Here is a 17,843-nt window from a genome sequence, read left to right on the forward strand (position 1 = left end):
AATGTAATAGAAAACATGGTGAAAAGGTCATTGAAGAAGAATAAAGTGGTGTGAGTGGACAGTGAGGGGTCTGGGATGGCCTCTCTGAGAAGATAACATAAGCAGAAGAAATGCGGAAACAACAAAGGAGACCACAGGAAGATTTCAGGGAAGCACATTCTAAGCAGAGAAAAGAGCAAGAACAAAGGCCCTGAGGCAAGCGCATGAGACAAGTAGAAAAACTCAGGAAGCAGTGAGGACAGAAGGGAATGAGTGAGAAAGATGGAGGTGAAGGTGGGAAGAACCCACCTAAAGGAGGCAGGAAGCCATTGTAAGGACTTGGCATTTTACTCTGAACTGATCAGTGGGCTCCAGGAAAGCAAGGCCTGGGCTGGGGAGCAGAGCCCACCTGATGTTGTGTGTGAGTGAGTGGAGGGGGAAACTTCAACCTATGCTCCTTTACCCTAGGGTCCTAGCCAGGTCCTTCAGGAAGAGTGGTATACAAGGCCTAGAGTGATCAAGGCACCTGGCACAGGTGCAAAACTTAAAGGGGCATCAGAAGACTCTGCAATGAAGATAAACAATATTTTCCTGCAATATGTCTAAAAATCAAAATGAATGCAAGAAAAAAAATTCCACGATGCACAAATTGCCAACATCTTAAATCAACACAGGATGTAAGTCTGCACTCGCACGATCCCGTCTCACTGGCTTCACTCTAATGCCAGCCCTGGTTCCAATAAAACTTTATAAAAACAGGCAGCTGGCCAGCAGGGCTGTAATTTGCTGTTCTGGCTTTTTTTTAAATACTAAAATATTGGATTAAAACGTTCTTTGTCTCAGCACCCTTCTAAATTTTGCACCCTAGCTAAGTGCCCCATTTATCTTACCCTAGTCCTAGTCCTGGATAACAGTGAAAGGGCCGATTTCTACCCTGAGGGCCCCAATGTTGATCCCTCTGGAGGCTCAGAGAGATGAAAAGACTTCACCAGGGAAACATGGGGATGAGGCCCGCCACCTGGCCATTACATCCTACTGCGCTCTGTCCTGGAGTGTTGATTTTGATGAGTGTTCATTTTTTTAACTTTTTATTGGAGCATCATAGGCACACCAAAAAAGCGCATGAACCTTAAATGTTCACCGTGCTGAATTTCCACGAACTGAGCACACCTGTAAAACTGGCATGTGGGATTCAACTTAGAGCATATTTTACATTTCCAACAAACCAAACATATTAATTAGTGCAGGGCCAGATTCCTAGGGTTCTGAGCTCAAGCCAGCGACTAACAGTAAGGCTGAGGACTGGGCTGACCCAGAGTTTAGGGGCGGGGATAGGGATTGAGAAGGGGTGCATCACTTAGGGTCAGTGCTTGAGGAGGAGGCCCCATATGCAGGAGAGGACAGAGAGAGAAGGTGGGGGCTGCCCTGGAGACAACGTCCCCTGCCCCCCACCGCCACCCTTGGAGGAGGGCGAGGCCCACGCCGCAGGCCCAGGTAAGCCGGTAAGAATGCAGCAGTCGCGGAGCCCGGCGCGGGTGCGTCCCGGTGACTCAGCCCTTGCCAGGAAGGGGGAGTCCACTCTGCTCTCCAGAGCTCCCAGACAGCAGCCGGATCCGGGCTGGCTCCCGGGACGCCAGGCCAGGGCCCCGCAGCAGGGAGCCCGGCCCCGGGAGCGGGACCCTTCCTCCCGGGCCGGGGCCCCCCCTTCCGGCCGCAGCCACCTGGGCTCCCCGCAGGGAAGCGGCGGCGAGGAGTGAGAGCGGCGAGCACCGTGGGGCCACCGCCGTCCTGGCCGCGACGGCGCCGCAGGGGCCTTGGAGGGCGTGAGTAGCGCCTGCGGGGGCCGGAGGAGGCCGGGAGAGAGCGAGTCCCCGGCTCGGCCCCCGCTCGGCCCCCGCTCGGCCCCCGCTCGGCCCCCGCTCGGCCCCCGCTCGGCCCCCGCGTCCCAGCCTCGGGCTTCGGGCCGGCGGGAAGGCGGGGTCTGGGGGGAACTGGCCCGGCGCCGCCGCCGCCGCCTCCCTAATTGCTCGCTGGCGGGCGCGGTGGGGCGCCCAGGCTGGGCTCCCAGGCCGCCCGGGTCAAGCGCGGCCCGGAGCTGGCACCTCGGCGGCGGCCCCACCTGAGGCTCGTCCCACGGGCGCGCCCGGCCCCCGCCCGCGGGGCCGCAGCCTCCAAACCCTGGCCCTCGTCGGGTCCTGGCCCCAGAGTCGCGTGGAGGGTCCTCGCCCTCCCCCACCCCGCGCTGCCCGACGGCGGCTCCTTCCGTCCCCAGGGCCCCCGGGAGGGACCCGCACGGTCGCAGATGTGCCGTCGGGCCGTCCCTGCCTGCAGGGGCCCCTTCTGTCCTCTCTCCTCGCGCACCCGCAACTTGGAAGGCCTCGGATTCCGGTCTGGAGCCAAAAGAAGGGCTGAACTCGGGGAACTCCCTCTGCCTCCGAGGTTGGTGTTCTCACGCACAGCTGGCGGGGCTGGGGGTTCGGGATGCTCGGGACTGCTAGGGACGCGGGAGGCCAGGCGGCCACCAACCGGGTTCCCGGAGGGACAGCTTCTGGCGGCGCGAGCGAGCACGAGGTCTGTGAGCCCCCGGCCCCGGACGGCGCCCTACGGGGTGGGAGAAGGGCCCGAGGACTCTGATCACTCCCACCTTTGGGACAATGAGATTTGGGGCCACGACTATTGAGGCAATTGCCTCGAGGTGGCTGCGGTCAGAGCGGTTTCTCTCTCACTCTCCTGACTTTCCGAAAACTTTTGCAGAGTTCAGGGCAGAAGGCGAAGCCGCAGCTCCTCCGGCGGCCCCTCGGGGCGCCGGGCCTGGGGGCGAGCGGGGACCTGGGGAGCCTGGGGCCGGGCTCCGAGGTCGCGGAGGAAACGCGAGGAGTCGGCTTCCTGTGGGGGCTCGGGCCGCGGCGCCCCGCGGACAGACGTGTCCGGCCCAGGCGGCTCGGGGCCGGGACGCGGGGGGGAGGGGGCGACGGGGAAGGCGAGGAGGGGGCGGGGAGAGGGTGGGCCTGGGAGGAGGGGAGGGGAGAGGCGAGCCGGGGAGGAGCGAGGGGGCCGGAGAGAGAGAAGGAAGAAGGAAGGGGGCGAGCGGCGCGCGCTGGCGCCGCGATGGGAGAAAGGAGCGAGTGAGAGGGGAGGGGGCGCGGGGCCAGGGCGGGGAGCCGAGCGGCCCCTCGGTGGGGCGCCCTCCGCAGGCGCGCATGGCAGCCCCCGGGCGGTGATCCCCGCGGGCCGAGCGAGTGGCGCGCAGCTTGCACGAGTAAGTCGGTCGGTGGCCGCGCTGGAACGGGGGGAGGCGCGCGTCGGCGGCGCGGTCACCCCCTGCGCGTCCCCCTCTGCCCTGCTCGCGCCAGGGGGAAGGTCGGCCCCGCCCGCTGAGCCCTGTTTTCTGCAGGTCCCGGGCCGATGTCCCAGGTGAGCGGCCAGCGTCCCCCTCACTGCGACGCGCCCCATGGTGCCCCCAGCGCCGCCCCGGGCCCAGGTAGGACCTGGGATGGAGAGCGAGGCTGGAGGGGAGCGGGGCGGGCGGCTGGAAGGGGGGTGGGGGGCGGGGAGGCGGGCTGGGGGAGTGGGTGGGGGCATTTGCGCACCCTCACTCCTTTTCCCTGAAACGCGGGGAGACGGTTCCGGGGAGCTTGGGTGCGGATGGGGGGTGAGGACACTGGGAATCGGGGACCGGGTCCAAGAAGAGTGGAGGGCTGGGGTGATGGGGGCAGGGCCGAGTGGAGACAGCGGCTGCGCCAAATTGGCTCCAACTACCCCCACTCCCAACACCAGACACACACACACCGCGGTGTCTGTCCGTCTGGGATTCGTGTCCTAACCGTTTCTGCCCAGTGTGTAAATATTTATGGGGGCCCCAGGCGGGGCTTGGGGTGTCTGAGTCCTTCTCTCCTTCCCTTCCCCCATCCCAGCCGGAGCGCAGCGCTTCCCGAAAACTTTTGTCCGCCTCGAGCGGCTCCAGGACCCAGCCCCTCCCCTCCTTGCCATCTTGTCTCCCTCGTCTTCCTCCCCACCCCAGCCCGCCCCGTTCCCTGCAGCTCCGACCCTGCTGGCGCGCACGCGTGCACACGCACGCACACACACTCCAACCAAGTGAAATGCACTTACCCCAACTCCCGGGGTCTGTAATCTCTCTGGGATTCCTGCAGGAGCCTCCCAACCCTGGAAGGCTTTGTGGCTCCCTGGGGGTGCTGGCTGTGGCCCTCAGACCGGTCTCCTTGCGATACCCATGGAGGCCGAGGCTCCCCGTGGCAGGCAGGGCCAGGGAGAAGTCAGGAGCAGCTGGGATTTGTTCGGGGGCAGCCGGGTGGAGAGCAGGAGTCTAGGCCCAGATTTCTGGACTTTAAACCCAGTGTAGGTTGGTCTCATTCTTTTGCCTTCCTCTCAGCCACCCCAATTCTCCTCTTCTCCCCTCTTTGAGTGTCTGAATAAGAAAGAAGGTCTGGTCCTGGACCTCCGTCTGACACTAACTGGCTGATGGCCTTGGACAAGTCCTTCCCCCTTTGGGCCTCAGTCTCCACATCTGCCCAGAGGGGCCTGTGTGCCTGTTGGGGAAGGCCGTCTACCTAGTGCACACCCAAGCCAGGCCTGGTGGGGCGTCTCCTACAGCAGAGTGAGGACAAGTGGGAGATGTCTGGCCAAGGGCCAGCACATACATGGGACTAATGTGTCGGCTGAGCATCCCCCCGCCCCCCCAGCCTCAGATTCTCTCCTCTTCCTGGGGCCCCTGGAGCAGAGACTTCTGGGGGATGAGCTTCTCCAAGAAGTGCACTTCTTTCAGCCTGGAGAGAGAGGTTGGGGCGGGACGGGAAGGATCTTTCTCTCTGAGAACCTCTCTCCTTCTTGGCCTCTCTCACTGGCCACCCCCCTCCCCGCTCCACTTTCTGGGCCTCTCTTCCACCCTCTCCCTTCGCCCTGCCTTTTTTCTCCACTTCTCCTTTTTCTCTGCTCTGTCACCTACTACCTCCTTGCAAGATGTGCTCTCCCGTGTGACCCATTCTGAGGCTCAGCAGGGAGCTGGGGACTCAATGTTCTGGGGCAGGGTGGGCCACCTAGAGGGGGTAAGCCCCAGTCTGTAACTTGAGGCACCCTCCCCCCACCCTTCCAGCAGCCCAGAGAGCCCCCTCCCCAGCCTGGGCTGGGCCAGACAATGTGGCTTTCATAATGTGAGGAGGCCTGGCTCTGCCGCCTTGGGAGAATGAACCCTGCTGCCCAGGAAGCCCAAACCGCAAGAGACCCAGCCAAAACCCCACAGCCGCCTGAAGCGTAGACCAGAGTCCCCCACACTCCCTGCTGAGTGCTGAACAGCCAGCCAGGCCATAGCACTGCTCCTAGGGCCCCCCGGCTGGCAGCACTGCCAGGGAGGAAGTCACCCCCCCTCAACTGCCCCAGATGCAGACAGGGTGCAAGGGGACTTGGGGCACCTCTGATTGGGGCAAGTGGCCAAGCCCCCACACCCTCGGCTCCCCCAGTGCCTCCTCCCCACTCCACCCTGTGAGCCCTGGAGAGCCTGGCTCCCTAACCCACAGAAGATTTCTGTCCAGCACTGAGGCGTCACATTCCAGCTCTTGGTTCTCAATTGAATTTCCTGGGGAATTGGAGCCTTCAGACCTAAAATAAAACCAACCCAACCCAGCCTAACTGGCCAACTCAGGCCCTCTTCAGTCCTCAGCCTGGTGGCCAGGATTGTGACTAGTATGTCACAAGTGTGCATCCAGTGAGCCCACATTCTCTCCTTCTTGGGGTTTGGAGCCCACTCCCCCAGGCCTCACCCCCTCATTCTTTTCTTGCCCTAACCTGGGGCATCCTAAATTCCAGGACTCAGTTCTCACCACCAGACATTTGCTGAGTGCTCACTGCCAGAACTTCACTCCCCAGTCCTAAGTAACAAGAGGATGGCTAGGTTGATGCTAAGTCCTCAGTAGATGGGCCACTCCAAGGAGGGACCGTTGGCTTGGGTGTCAGGGGAAGGCTTGCTTGAAGAAGAGGAGCTAGAGCTGAGCCCTGAAGGACCGGTTCGATTAGGGGAGTGGGAAAGAAGAGGGTTAGAACCTTCTGGTCAAGAGGAACAATATGAGAATGGGTGGATTGGAGCATTGTCAGAAGGCCCAGTGGTGACCTGGGGCCATGGAGAGATCAGGCTGCCTGGAACACAGGATCTCTGTCCATTCATCAAATTGAAGATGTAGACTGAGCCCTTGAATACCAGGCCAAGGAGAGACTGGAGTGTGGGATTCCAGTCACTGCTCTCTGAGTGGAGAAGTTCTGGCCCTCTCCAGAGATAGTCAGAGCTCCAAGGGGGACGCTCGGCTCCTCTGTTCACAAGACAATGGAGAGGTCTGGGTTTGAGCCACCAGAGATTGTTGCTCCAGAACAAAGGCCCTGTGGGCACTTAACAGGCTTGGAGTGAACCCATCCCACCTGAAAGAGGTCCCCCCCATTCCTCGGTCCAGGAACACCTCTTACTTTGGTGGACAGCAGGCAGCTGTGGGCTCCTGCTGAAGCTGTGAGTCTCTTGGCCTTCCCTCTTGGGCTATGGATTTTTCTTTTTTGAGATTTAATTAATTTATTTGAGACAGTGAGAGAGTGGGCACAAGCATGGGGAAGGGCCATAGGGAGAGGGAGAAGCAGACTCCCTGCTGAGCAAAGAGTCCAATGTGGGACTCAATCCCAGGACTCTGAGTTCATGACCTGAGCCAAAGGTAGACGCTTAACCAACTGAGCCATCCAGGCGCCCCATGCTTGTGGATTTAAACAGGACTTTCCCACTCCATTCTGGGAGGTCCTTCCAGAACTCAAGGCATTGGCTCAAACCCTAACCTGTGTTACAGAAGATAGTATATTGAGGCAAAGGGGCTGCTGCCTTTCTGCATTCCCTCTTGTAGATGGAGACCCTAGAAAGAGGTGCGGGGCTGGGGCTTCTGCTCAGAGATGCCACCAGTATATCGTGTATGGGCCCCTGTGAACATTAGAAAAAAGTGCTCTCTGGACAAATGGAGTAGGTATATATAGCTGGGCGGGCAGGTGGTGCCTCCGGAGAGGATGGGGCCCTAACCAGGGACGCCAGCATCCCACCCCCGCTTCCTGCCCTCCTTGGCAGACCCCTTTATGCCAAACATGAATTGTGCATCCATGTAAGAATCCTTGGCCTTTGCTGGCCACTGCTTCCCTCCAGCCCATGCTGCATTTCTACCCTCTCGAGCATTCTTATGGGAGCTTCTCCCCAGAGATGTCCTCTGTGGCTGACCAGCAGGGGCTCCTGGTCCCAAGAAGCAAAATGAGGCTCTTTTGTTCTCTTGATGGTTGAGCACTTGGGCTCCACCTTTTGTCTGACTTTTCTGCTCCCTGTGCTTCTAGGGAGAGCTGTTTCTTGGCACCAGGCCTTCTGGGTAGTATCTCCTTCGTAGCTCAGGTCTTCCCCTGAGCTTGATGCCTTCCCATTCTCATTCTGCTTCTGTGTCTCTGGCCACTTAGCACGGGTTCCTCTTAGGCCCTTAGTGTCACATCTGCTGAGTCCCCTTCTGGCTTCAGGAGGCCTGTGCCTCTGTGTTTCCAGGTCAAGGTGACTGCACTGGATTGTCTTTCCTCCCTGATATCTGTCCCCCGTCTGAGGCTCGCCCTAGAATGGCAGGTTTCCTGCAGGAGGGCCTCCTCGGGACTTGGTCCAGGCTCTCTAACTAGCTGCCCCCATCGGCCTCAAGGTCACCAGCCCTGGAGGTGACCCACAAGGAGAGACTGCCAGAGAGTGGCGACAGTGGGGAAGGAGGGCAGAAATGGGGACGAGTCTCCCCAACCCCTCTGTCTTGCCTTCATCCCTCTCCAACCCTGGAGGTAGGCCAAGAAAGCTGCAATCCCTTTTACTACAATCTCCTTTTACTACAGGATTGATGGTGTCATCAGTGTGCACCCCAGTGACCTCAGGAGAAAGCCTAGGAAGTGACTGCGAGGTCCGGGCTCTCTAGGCTCCCCAACTGGCCTCAACACCTCCAATGGCTGTGGCTTCCCTTGTTCATGCTGCAGCCGCTCACCCTGCTGCTTTTCTTGAAATGTCCTTTTTTTCCTTCTTTGCTGATTATCATTCAAGACCCAGGATGGGCACCATCTTCTCCAGGAAGCCTCCTGGATACATGCGTGCACATGCGCGCGCACACACACACACACACACACGCATGTGCACACGCACACACATGCATGCACACCCCCGGGATGGGTGCCCATCTTCTGAGCTTCCACAGCCCTAGTGTACCTCCTGCCCCGAAGTGTTTGGGACTGCCCACCAGCCGCCGCAGAGAACCCCTGAGACAGGGCCCCCCTCTTCCTTGCTTTGGTCTACCTAGCACTTGACCTATTGCAAGGTGCATAATAGCTGCTTAATAAATGGTAAACCAAACAGTGCAGAGAGGGAAAAAGGAAAGAAAGAAGAAAGAAAGGAAGGAAGGAAGGAAGGAAGGAAGGTAGGTAGGTGGGTGGATGGAAAGGTTTCATGAATGGCCCCTACATGCCAGGGCACTGCTGAGCAGTTCATTTACTCTAGGAAACCCTGAAGGACAAGCATGAGGACCCTCCTCCCCACCCTTTACATACAAAGGAACACAAGTCCTGGTAACTTGGCCAAGTTGCTTAGTGCTAAAAGCCAGGGCTTGGATCTCCGAGCTCCTCACTCAGGCCTTTTTCATTATACCACACGCAGGAGAGACAGCGCTGCCTGTCCAGCCGTGGCACGGTGCCTCTAGGGCCAGAGGCTGGACCCGGGCAGGCCCCTCCCTTCCTAGGGGCTAGGACCAAGCTCTGAGCCTCTTTCTTCAAGCCAGCTTGGTCTTGGCCCCCAGGAACCACAGCTGACCTGTTGTAGACCAGGATTCGGGCTGGGAGAGGCACCAGCCAGCAGGCATCGCTCCTCCCTGGATGTCCTCACCTGCTCCCCTTGTCCCAGCCCGGGGATCTTCCAAAGCCATTTGACTCCCCACTCATTAGCCCAGTAGTGAGGGGGCTCTCAACTGGCCCAAAGAGTGGATGGGGCAGGACGGAACTGACCCCTGCCTCCTTGGAGCAGCCGAGGTCACCATGAGCCGAGGTCACTCTGCAGCCCTCCAGAGCTTGCAGGAGCCCTGGGCCCCTCTCCCACCCCAACACCTGTCTCTGCTGGGTTTTCCTAGGCAGGTGTAAGCACATCCCTCAAGCCTGCTGTTCTCTCTGCTGCCTCCTTGGGCCCCCTGGGGCACCCTTGCATGGGGGATGGGGATCTTTGGAACAGGGCTTGCTCAGGGCCACCAGTGCAGCTGAGCCCCTGAGTGGTGCCCTCCCCTCAGGCTGCTCCCAGCCCCCCTGCCCTACAGGCCCCACCTTCACTGGCTCCTCTAACGGTGGCCTTCTCCGGGCCTCCTCTCTCAGCCTGGCCTTCATCTGGAGACAGAAGGGAGACGAAGACCAACACATGCAGGCGCCTGCGTTCTCTGTGATTGAGTCTGTTTCTATTTCTAAGACTAGTCTTTTGTCTATCTCTCTCGGTCGCCCGGGGCGTGTCTCTCTCTTGGTCACTTTGTGTGGTGTGTGAGGAGGCGGGTGTTGATCATTTACGCTCTGGGTTCTTGCCCTTTCTTTTTCTCCGCCGTTGCCTGTGGCTCTCCTCTCCCTGTGCCCTCGTGGTGTCTGTGTTTCTCTGAGTCTCTCATTTCTGTGTCTGCCCTGCTCTCAACATGGCATATAGTGGGTATATGCCTTCAACACCCTGTCGAAGCCCCTGTCACCCTGAGTGCACAACTGGGGGGTCTGATGAGAGGCTCAGGATGCACCCTACACCCTGGAATGGCTAGCCTGGCCCCGAGCCCCATGACCCCTGACTTGCCTTCCTTCCCCCCCCTTACCCTCAGGCCTTCCTGCAACCCTGGTGGTGCTAAGAGTTGGGAGTTCAAGCCCCTTTCTGCTTGGGCCCCCACTCCCAACCCCCTACTCCTCTTCCCCTGGGCCCAGGGGGCCTAGTCCTGCTGCCTCAGGAGCAGTGGGTTTGAAGGTGGCTCCATTTCTGCCTTCCGCCCACCCTGCGCAGAGGGGCCGAGCTGGTCACTGTAATTACATGTGGCTGCGGTCCGCCTCTTCCCAGTGTCTTGGGCCGGCTCCCTGCCTCCCTTCCTGCCTGGCCCATCCTTCTCCTCACCCCCAGGTCTCTGAACCTCTCTCCTGCTATCATGGTCTCTCCCTGACCTGGCTTCTCACTGCCTGTCCCTCTGGCCCTGCTCGTACAGCACACTCCCTTCTCTGTCGCCCCTGCCTCCCCCTCACGGAGTCTCTGCTGAGTCTCCTTCCTGTTCCAGGCCTGTGTCACGGGGCTTCTGGGGGACCCCTCCTCTGGTGCCCAATCCTGCCTTCTGATGTTGTCTGTCCCTCCTTCTTACCTTTCCTTTGACTCTTTCCCTGTCCCTGTGTCTCCATCCTTGTCTATCTTCTCCTGTGCCGTGTTTCTCCCCACTTCCCTCCTTTCTACTGCACATCCCTGGCCCCTCTCCCCCATGAACTCACAGACCCACGTGCACACGCTCATGTACACACATAGATACACGCACTCTTGACCACTCGTGGCTTGTGTTTTGGCAGCTTTCTATTTTGGAGTCTGGCACTATTGCCAGAGAGGGTAAGGGCTGGGTAGCTGGTATAAAGAGACCAGGAATGAGGGCACATGGCATTCTGGGCTGTGGGAAGGGGACCAGGGCCGGGCAGACAGGAGGGCACCAGGAAAATATACCTTGGTCGTGTGTTTTTTCTCCAGCCCAGACCCCATCCCTCCTGCCTGGGCTGGAGGTAGTAACAGGATCCACTCACCCTTTGGAGACAGCGCTAGAGGAGGGCTCCCTGGAGGAGGCGGCGCCCCCCATGCCCCAAGGCAATGGCCCTGGGGCCCCTCAGGCCCTGGACAGCACTGACCTCCATGTCCCCACAGAAGCTGTGACACGTGAGTCCTGGAGGGCCAGGGGGTGGGAGTGGTAACATGTAGGGGTTGCCCTAGGGGCATCCTATCCATACGGGCTGGCAGCAACATGGTGGGTGCCCGCGGGAGCCTAGCACGGGGCCAGAGCCTCAAAGTGTGGGCAATGAAAAGGTGTAGCACACTGTCAGTGCCCTTGCTGTCTAGGAAAGAGCCCTTCACATACAAAATGATGAGTATAACATCAGTTCACAAGGAGCGTGGACGGGCTCCAGGCAATATGGTTCAAGACAAGAGGGCGTGGGGCCGTATGAAAGGAGGAAGAGAGCTGGGGGTGCTGAGGGCCAGAAGCCAGAGCCCGCTACAGCCCACCCTTCAGGGGATCCAGGGTGAAAAGGAAAGAGAGAAGCCCCTAGCTAATCTGAACAGAAAGGAGCCTATTCCCAGGCTTGTCTCAAGGCCTCCACGGAGGTCCTGGGAGGGAGAGAACTCTTCCCCGTCACCCTCACGAGCAGGGGAGGAGGCAGCCAGAGCCATTTGTAATTAATAATAGGGGTCACAAAATCTATAGACACATTTGCACTTTCCAGCCTTTTTTCCCTGAATGATGCCTCACAAACTCCTCAAACCAGCCTGTAGTGAGGCAGCAGGATGGCCAGCGCCAGGTCCGTTTTACAGGTGAGGAAACCGAGGCGCACAGAACCACGCAGCCTGGACACAGCCGGGGAACTCGGGTCTCCTGGCTCAGTGCTCTTTCCTCTGCCTGTCTGCTCAGCTGGCATGGCTGAGCAGGGAGCCGCCTTCTGCCAGGGCAGCTGGGGCTAAGTTGGACTCCCTGGAAGTCAGGGTTACTAAATCCTGCTAGCGCACTGCCCTCAGCCTCCTCTAGACACACCCACCAGCAGAATTGAGAGAAAGAGGTCAGCGCCGTGGCCACAGAGGAGGGGGCCTGGATGGGAGTTGGACAGACACCTCTGTGTCTAGGGGCCCAAGTGTTTGTTCTGTGACTCAGTCCCCATGGCCACCCCCACGGCCATGGCCACAGCAAGCTCTGTGTCTGTCCGAACCTCCCAGGGCCCTCAGCCTCACCACACACTCCCGCCCTCTGGCCACCGTGCCCATGTGTAGGCATCAGGGCAGGGGGCACGGAAGCTGGCCGAGGACTCAGGCTGGTCTCCCGCCTTGGGGCCAGGAGGTGGGAGCAGGATGATTCAGGCCTGGCTGCTTCCCCTGGCCTTCCCCCTGTTTACCCAGATGCAGGCACCAGCCACACCTCAGGGCCAGAGGCTCCCAGCGTGGAGCTTCTCCAGAGTCCCGTGTCCCATCCTCCCCTGACTCCCCACCTAGCCTTCAGCTCCTTCCCCTCACCTCCATCCTATCCTCGCCCCACTTCCTAGCTGTGGAACTTTGGGCAAGTTTTGCCCTCTCAGGGCTGTGGGACAGTGAACAAGTTACTCTGCTTCTCTGGGACCCAGTTCCCTCCTCTGTGAAAGGTGGATACTGCCCTAGGGAGAAACTGAGAGGGTTCGTGAGAGAATGGCACATCAGGCACTCAGAAGAGTGGCTGGCAGGCAGGAAGTGCTCCATGATGTGATGTCACTACAACCATCTTTCAGCAGGCCCAGCCCTCTCCGGCAGGGGAAGCACTGAGGCCACCTTCCCCTGTCTGCAACCTCCAGCACCACCCTCCAAGACACCTCCTTCTCGTACAGTTCAAACCCAGAGGCCTGGCCTGGAGGGAGTCAGGGACCCAGACCCCCATGCCTATGGGATGAAAGTGCCCAACATTTAGGCATTTACAGAGGGTGCCACCCAGGAGCCAGCAGCCCTGAATGACTGAGGTGTCCCAGAGCTCTCCACGTCCCTTCTCAGTCCCTTCCTACACACACACACACACACACACACGTCTGCCCCCCATCTCTTGCAAACAGAACCACACCATTCAGGTGAGCAAATCTAGTGTAAGGAAGGAACTGGGTGCTTTATCCCCAGCTTCTCTGTACCCCAGTGATGAAGCTGAAGCTTGGTCCCTCAGCCTGGGATGGGGACTCAGAGAGTTCCTGACCTCAGGGATCTCCCCATGGGCATCTCTTGCCTTCTTTCCCCCCTCATTCTGGGCCCCCTACTAGGTTTTTTCTGCCAGTCACCCCACAAAAGCAGACAGGGCAGGGGAGTTGAAGTGGAAGAGGAGATAGAGGGGCTCCTCTGAGGTGCCCCTGGAGTCCAGGGCCAGGGCGTTCATCTCCAAACAGATGTTTCCAATAAATCACCCAGCACACCAAGGGCAAAAACAGCTGGGGGCTTGGCAGGGGCCAAGGTGAAGGTTAACTGCTTCACTGCTGTCCTCTGCACCCCAGCCAAACAGTCCTTATCCCTCCTCCCTGACCACTGCCACTCCTGCCAAAACCCCAGGACCCCAAGAGCAGAAGAGTGGATTTCACATGGGATAAGATGGTGGGATCCGGGGCTTTGAGCCTCTGCTCTTGCCTTGCACCTCTGTCTTTTCCAGAAAAGACAGGCTCAACTCTACTATTTCCTGATGTGCCTCTGGGCAAGTCAGTTTTGTTCTCTGGGCCTCAGTTTCCCCATCTGCAGAATAGAGGGCTGGCTAGGTGACCCGTGGTATATCTAAGAAAGAAGGCAGGATTAGGGCAGAGCTCTGGGAGGTTGGGCGCCCCCCACCCTCACCCCCATTAATCTTTCTCATCATCTCTCTAGGCCAGCCTCAGGGGAACCCCTTGGGCTGCACCCCACTAGTGGCAAATGGCTCAGGCCACCCCTCAGAGCTGAGCAGCACCAGGCGGGCAGGAAATGGTGCCCTGGGTGGCCCTAAAGCCCACCGGAAGTTGCAGACGCACCCATCTCTAGCCAGCCAGGGCAGCAAGAAGAGTAAGAGCAGCACCAAATCTACTGCCTCCCAGATCCCCCTCCAGGCGCAGGAAGGTAAGCACCCCATCCCCGCTCTCCCTAGACAAGGCCTTCCAAGTTGGGCGCCTCCAAGCATGATGCAGGGACGAGCAGCAGCACCCTTACCAAGTTGCTGGTTACATGCAGGCTCAGCCCCACTCCAGGCCAATGGGATCTGAACCTCCAGGTGGGGCCCAGGAGACCCGGTGTTCACACTGCCTCCAGGGAATCTGCCAATTTACACCTGCTGGGTAAAGTGAGGCATAGCTCTGTTCTCAAGACTAATCCCTTCCCGTCCATGCTCTCCCAGAATTGCTGTAACAAGGAACAAAACCATCTGGGCTGAGCCAGCGTAAGCCAGTCAAGTTCTGGAAACAAAATTTTCCTCAAGGAGTGGACCATCTGTTTAGTGAGAGCAGAATAAAAGGATGCACCATCAGATATTAACTGGGGGTGTGGCAGGAAGTCAGAGAACCCAGATACACTAGCCATTGTTCTGGTAACACGAGGGTCCTCTGCTGGGCCACCCTGGGCAGCTGGCTTCCCTGCCCCACCAGGCATCAGTTCAGTGTGGGTGACAGCAGCCTGTGGCTCAAGTGGTACTTGACCTTCACCCCAGAAGTTTTGAGTGAGTCCTGTCCACGTTGGGCGATGCCAGCCTGGTCTTCTGCAAACAGGATTCAGTGTACACATTTGCACGGAATGTGTTCATCAGCCTTCCCGCAGGGCAGATTCTGCTCACCAGTCTTAATTATGAAGGGAATATTCATCCATTTAAATGTACTGGGCATCTGCTGTGAGCCGGGTACTGTGCTATGGGCTGGGTACCCAGTCCCTGGCCTCATAAAGCTCTCATGAGAAAGACAAACAGGTAATCACCATATGGGGTGATAAATACAGTGATAAAACCACACACGGGACATTATGCAAACACAGGGGACACCCACACCAGCCTAGAAAGCTGAGGAGGGGAGTCTGGGAAAACTCTGGAGGTGTCTGAGCAAGCCTTAAAGAGTCACTAGGAAAAAAAAGGGGGGGTCACTAGGAGGATCCAGCCAGGGGAGCATTAGCATAGAAGGGAGAAATGGCTAGTTTGGCTAGATTATCTAAGTCTAGGTGAGGAATGGGGAGAGGTGAAACTCCAAGCAGGCAGGGGCTGTGGGGGTGGGAGGCACCTTGTGAACTGTGCATCAGACCTAGACTTTTTATCTGGAGCGTAAGGGGCGTCTGGGGGCTCAGTCGGTTAAGGGGCTGACTCTTGATTTCGGCCCAGGTCATGACCTCGGGGTTCTGGAACTGAGCCCTGCCTCCAGCTCCATGCTGGGTACGGATCCTGCTTAAGATTCTCTCTCTTCCTCTGCCCCTCACCCCGTGCTTCAGGTGGGCCCACAGGAGTGCTTTCTTGCTCTCTCTCTTAAAAAAAAGTGTTTATCTGGAGGGCAATAGGGAGCCATTGAAGGATTTTAAACAAGGAAGTGGCTTCATCGGATTTGCATTGGAAGAGAACTCCCCTGTTCAGTTTACAGGTAGTTTGCAGGGGTTCTAGCTGTGCAAGACCTCAGTCCTATTACACGGAAATGGGGTGAGAGAGTCAGACCCTCTGTGGCACGTGGGACTCCCGTAGGACCAGCAGCCTTGTGCCAGGGGCACACCTGGTCAGGGGAACTGGATGCTCTGCTGCATGCCCAGCCTCTGGGAGGGATGCCAACTCAGCATCCTGGCAGCGCACGGAGCGGTTCGGAGCCAGCCTGCCTGGTTTCGGTTCCCAGCTCCATCACTTACCAGCTGACTGTCCACGGGTAGGCTCCTGCATTAATTCACTTACCATTTATGTACTCAGCCCCTCAATGTCAGGTGCTTTCTAGGGTCTTGTAACATATCGGTGACTACAACGAACAAAGATGCCTCTCCTTGTGGTGCTTACGTTTCAGTAGGAGGAGAAAGCTGTGCAGTGGTGTGGAAGGTGCTAAGTCCTTCCCGGGAAAGGCGAAGCAGCCCAGGGCAAGGGGCTAAGGGTGCTGGGGTGGGGCAGCAGGCTGCAGTTTTAAAGAGGGTGGTCTCGGAAGACCGCTGCAGTGATTCAGGAGACAAGAGTGTGGGAGGAGACCAGATCTTACTTCTAGGGAGGTGGAAGCCACTGGAGGGTTCTGAGCGCAGGAGGGATGCACTCTGCCAACCTTTTGCAAGGGTCCCTCTGGGCTGATGTGTGGGGAGTAGATGCAGGGAAGGGTAGTCAAAGGTGGGGACTGGGATGACCAGTGAGAATATTTTTGCAGTTGCCTGGGTGAGAGATGAGCAGAATGGGAGGATTCTGGGTATATTTTGAAGTGACTTCTATGTGCTTCACATAGTTTCTTCATCTGTAGAGTGGGGCTAATAGTAGCCCCATCTCATGGAGTTGTTGCCAAATTTAAATGAGTTCCATTCATGCCTAACACTTGCTGGGCATGTTCAACACTTGTTGAACAGTGCCTGGGACCTGGGACCACGTGGGTTTGTTAAATAAATGACTAAGGATGAGGAAGAGCAGGGACTCAGAATCCAGACCGCGGGGGCTCAGAGCCCCGCTCTGCAGGGAGCGAGGCAGGTGCGTGCATGTAACTCTGTTCCTTGGGGTCATCAGCCAGAGGGAAGCTGAGCCCCTCATCTCATCCCTCTGTGGGCGCAGGAGCAAGGGGAGGGTAGCCGCGCACTGGGTGAGCCCTCTGTGGCTGGGTTCCTGGCCCTGCCGGCTCACCGGCCCTGTCCCCCACCCCCACCCCCACGCCCGCAGACTGCTGTGTCCACTGCATCCTGTCCTGCTTGTTCTGCGAGTTCCTGACGCTGTGTAACATCGTCCTGGACTGCGCCACGTGCGGCTCCTGCAGCTCCGAGGACTCGTGCCTCTGCTGCTGCTGCTGCGGCTCGGGCGAGTGCGCCGACTGCGACCTGCCCTGCGACCTGGACTGCGGCATCGTGGACGCCTGCTGCGAGTCCGCCGACTGCCTGGAGATCTGCATGGAGTGCTGCGGGCTCTGCTTCTCCTCCTGACGCCGCCCCCGCCGCCCGGGGCTGGGGGGATGTGCCCGGGCCAGCTCCGAGGAGGGAAGGAGGGAAGGAGGGAGGGGCGCCCCCCCCCCCCCCCCCGCAGCGCCGCTGCCTCCTAGCGGTGCGGGGACCCTTGGGGCCTGGGCCGCTGAACACTGTGAAGAGGGGGCAGGGGGGGCAGGAACGGGGAGAGGGAGGCGGCGCCGGTGGGCCGTGCGCTTCTCTACCTCTCCCTGCCCCTGGGGCCCGCCTCCCGCCTCTGGCTCCGAGGACAGCAAAATGTGAAGTGAGACACCCCAGCCCGCTCTGGGCCGAGCCCCTGCCCAGTCTCCTTCCCGGGCCCTCATGGGGGCCTGACTCTTACAGTGACCCCCGAGGTCCCCCAGGGGGCAGGGCTGGGCCACGAGGGACAGGAAGGGTATAGAAAAGACTGGAAGGGAAGAGGGAGGGAATGGAGGGAGGGTATGTTCTATTTGTTGCTGTAAATAAAGTTATTTGTCCATCTCAGATCTTTCAGCACTCACGAGTAGTGTCCGTGGACTGCGCGTCTCCAAAGCAAACACACCCCCACCCCAGCACACACACCAAGCACCCAAATGGTAGAGGGGGCCTCCCTGCCCTCTGGGGTCCCTTCCCTCCTTCACGTTCCCACGAAGGCAGGAAGAAGAGGCGTACCAACTCCCCACCATGATTTCCCTCTTCCCACCAAAGGGAAGGGAAAGCCCAGGGAGGGAAGAGTTAACCCTTGGCATAGAATTAATTAACAACAGATGTGTTCGGGTTTTGATTAATTAATCTCCTGCTGACTCCTGCTTCTTGAAGCCCTTCCCCACCCTTCCCCATGATGGCTCCGAGGCTTGGGTGCTGCCTGTGTTGGTGGCAGAGCAGTGCCCAGGGTGGGGGCAGCTGTGGCGGGGCCCAGCATGGGCTTGCTCCTGGGCTGCACTGGGAGGCAAATATGGCCCAAGTGGGGGGTCACTTGGCCCAGCCTCAGTGCCCTGTCAGAGGG

At 59.0% G+C, this 17,843-nt stretch overlaps 1 protein-coding gene across 2 annotated transcripts; it reads left to right on the forward strand.

Moving 5' to 3' along the window:
- Positions 1 to 2,148: 2,148 nt before the first annotated feature.
- On the forward strand, positions 2,149 to 17,343 carry MDFI (MyoD family inhibitor). Of its 2 annotated transcripts, none has more exons than XM_038553327.1 (5): positions 2,149 to 2,418; positions 3,374 to 3,460; positions 10,745 to 10,927; positions 13,619 to 13,843; positions 16,581 to 17,343. In XM_038553327.1, the coding sequence occupies exons 2-5, from the start codon at positions 3,385 to 3,387 to the stop codon at positions 16,835 to 16,837; spliced, it is 741 nt and encodes a 246-aa protein (XP_038409255.1). In that variant the 5' UTR covers positions 2,149 to 2,418; positions 3,374 to 3,384; the 3' UTR covers positions 16,838 to 17,343. The 2 variants fall into 2 exon arrangements, with proteins under 2 accessions (XP_038409255.1, XP_038409256.1); XM_038553328.1 differs by lacking the exon at positions 2,149 to 2,418 and adding an exon at positions 3,153 to 3,238.
- Positions 17,344 to 17,843: the final 500 nt, after the last annotated feature.

The sequence above is a fragment of the Canis lupus genome, chromosome 12 (genome assembly GCF_011100685.1).
Source record: "Canis lupus familiaris isolate Mischka breed German Shepherd chromosome 12, alternate assembly UU_Cfam_GSD_1.0, whole genome shotgun sequence".
Taxonomy (NCBI): domain Eukaryota; kingdom Metazoa; phylum Chordata; class Mammalia; order Carnivora; family Canidae; genus Canis; species Canis lupus.

What these genes read in the sequence shown, in the direction of transcription:
- MDFI (XM_038553327.1), top strand. Translation starts at nt 3,385, where the DNA reads ATGTCCCAGGTGAGCGGCCAGCGTCCCCCTCACTGCGACGCGCCCCAT. An exon ending in CCCCACAGAAGCTGTGACAC is followed by an intron (nt 10,928 to 13,618) that starts GTGAGTCCTGGA and finishes TCATCTCTCTAG; the next exon opens with GCCAGCCTCAGGGGAACCCC. An exon ending in CCCCCTCCAGGCGCAGGAAG is followed by an intron (nt 13,844 to 16,580) that starts GTAAGCACCCCA and finishes CCACGCCCGCAG; the next exon opens with ACTGCTGTGTCCACTGCATC.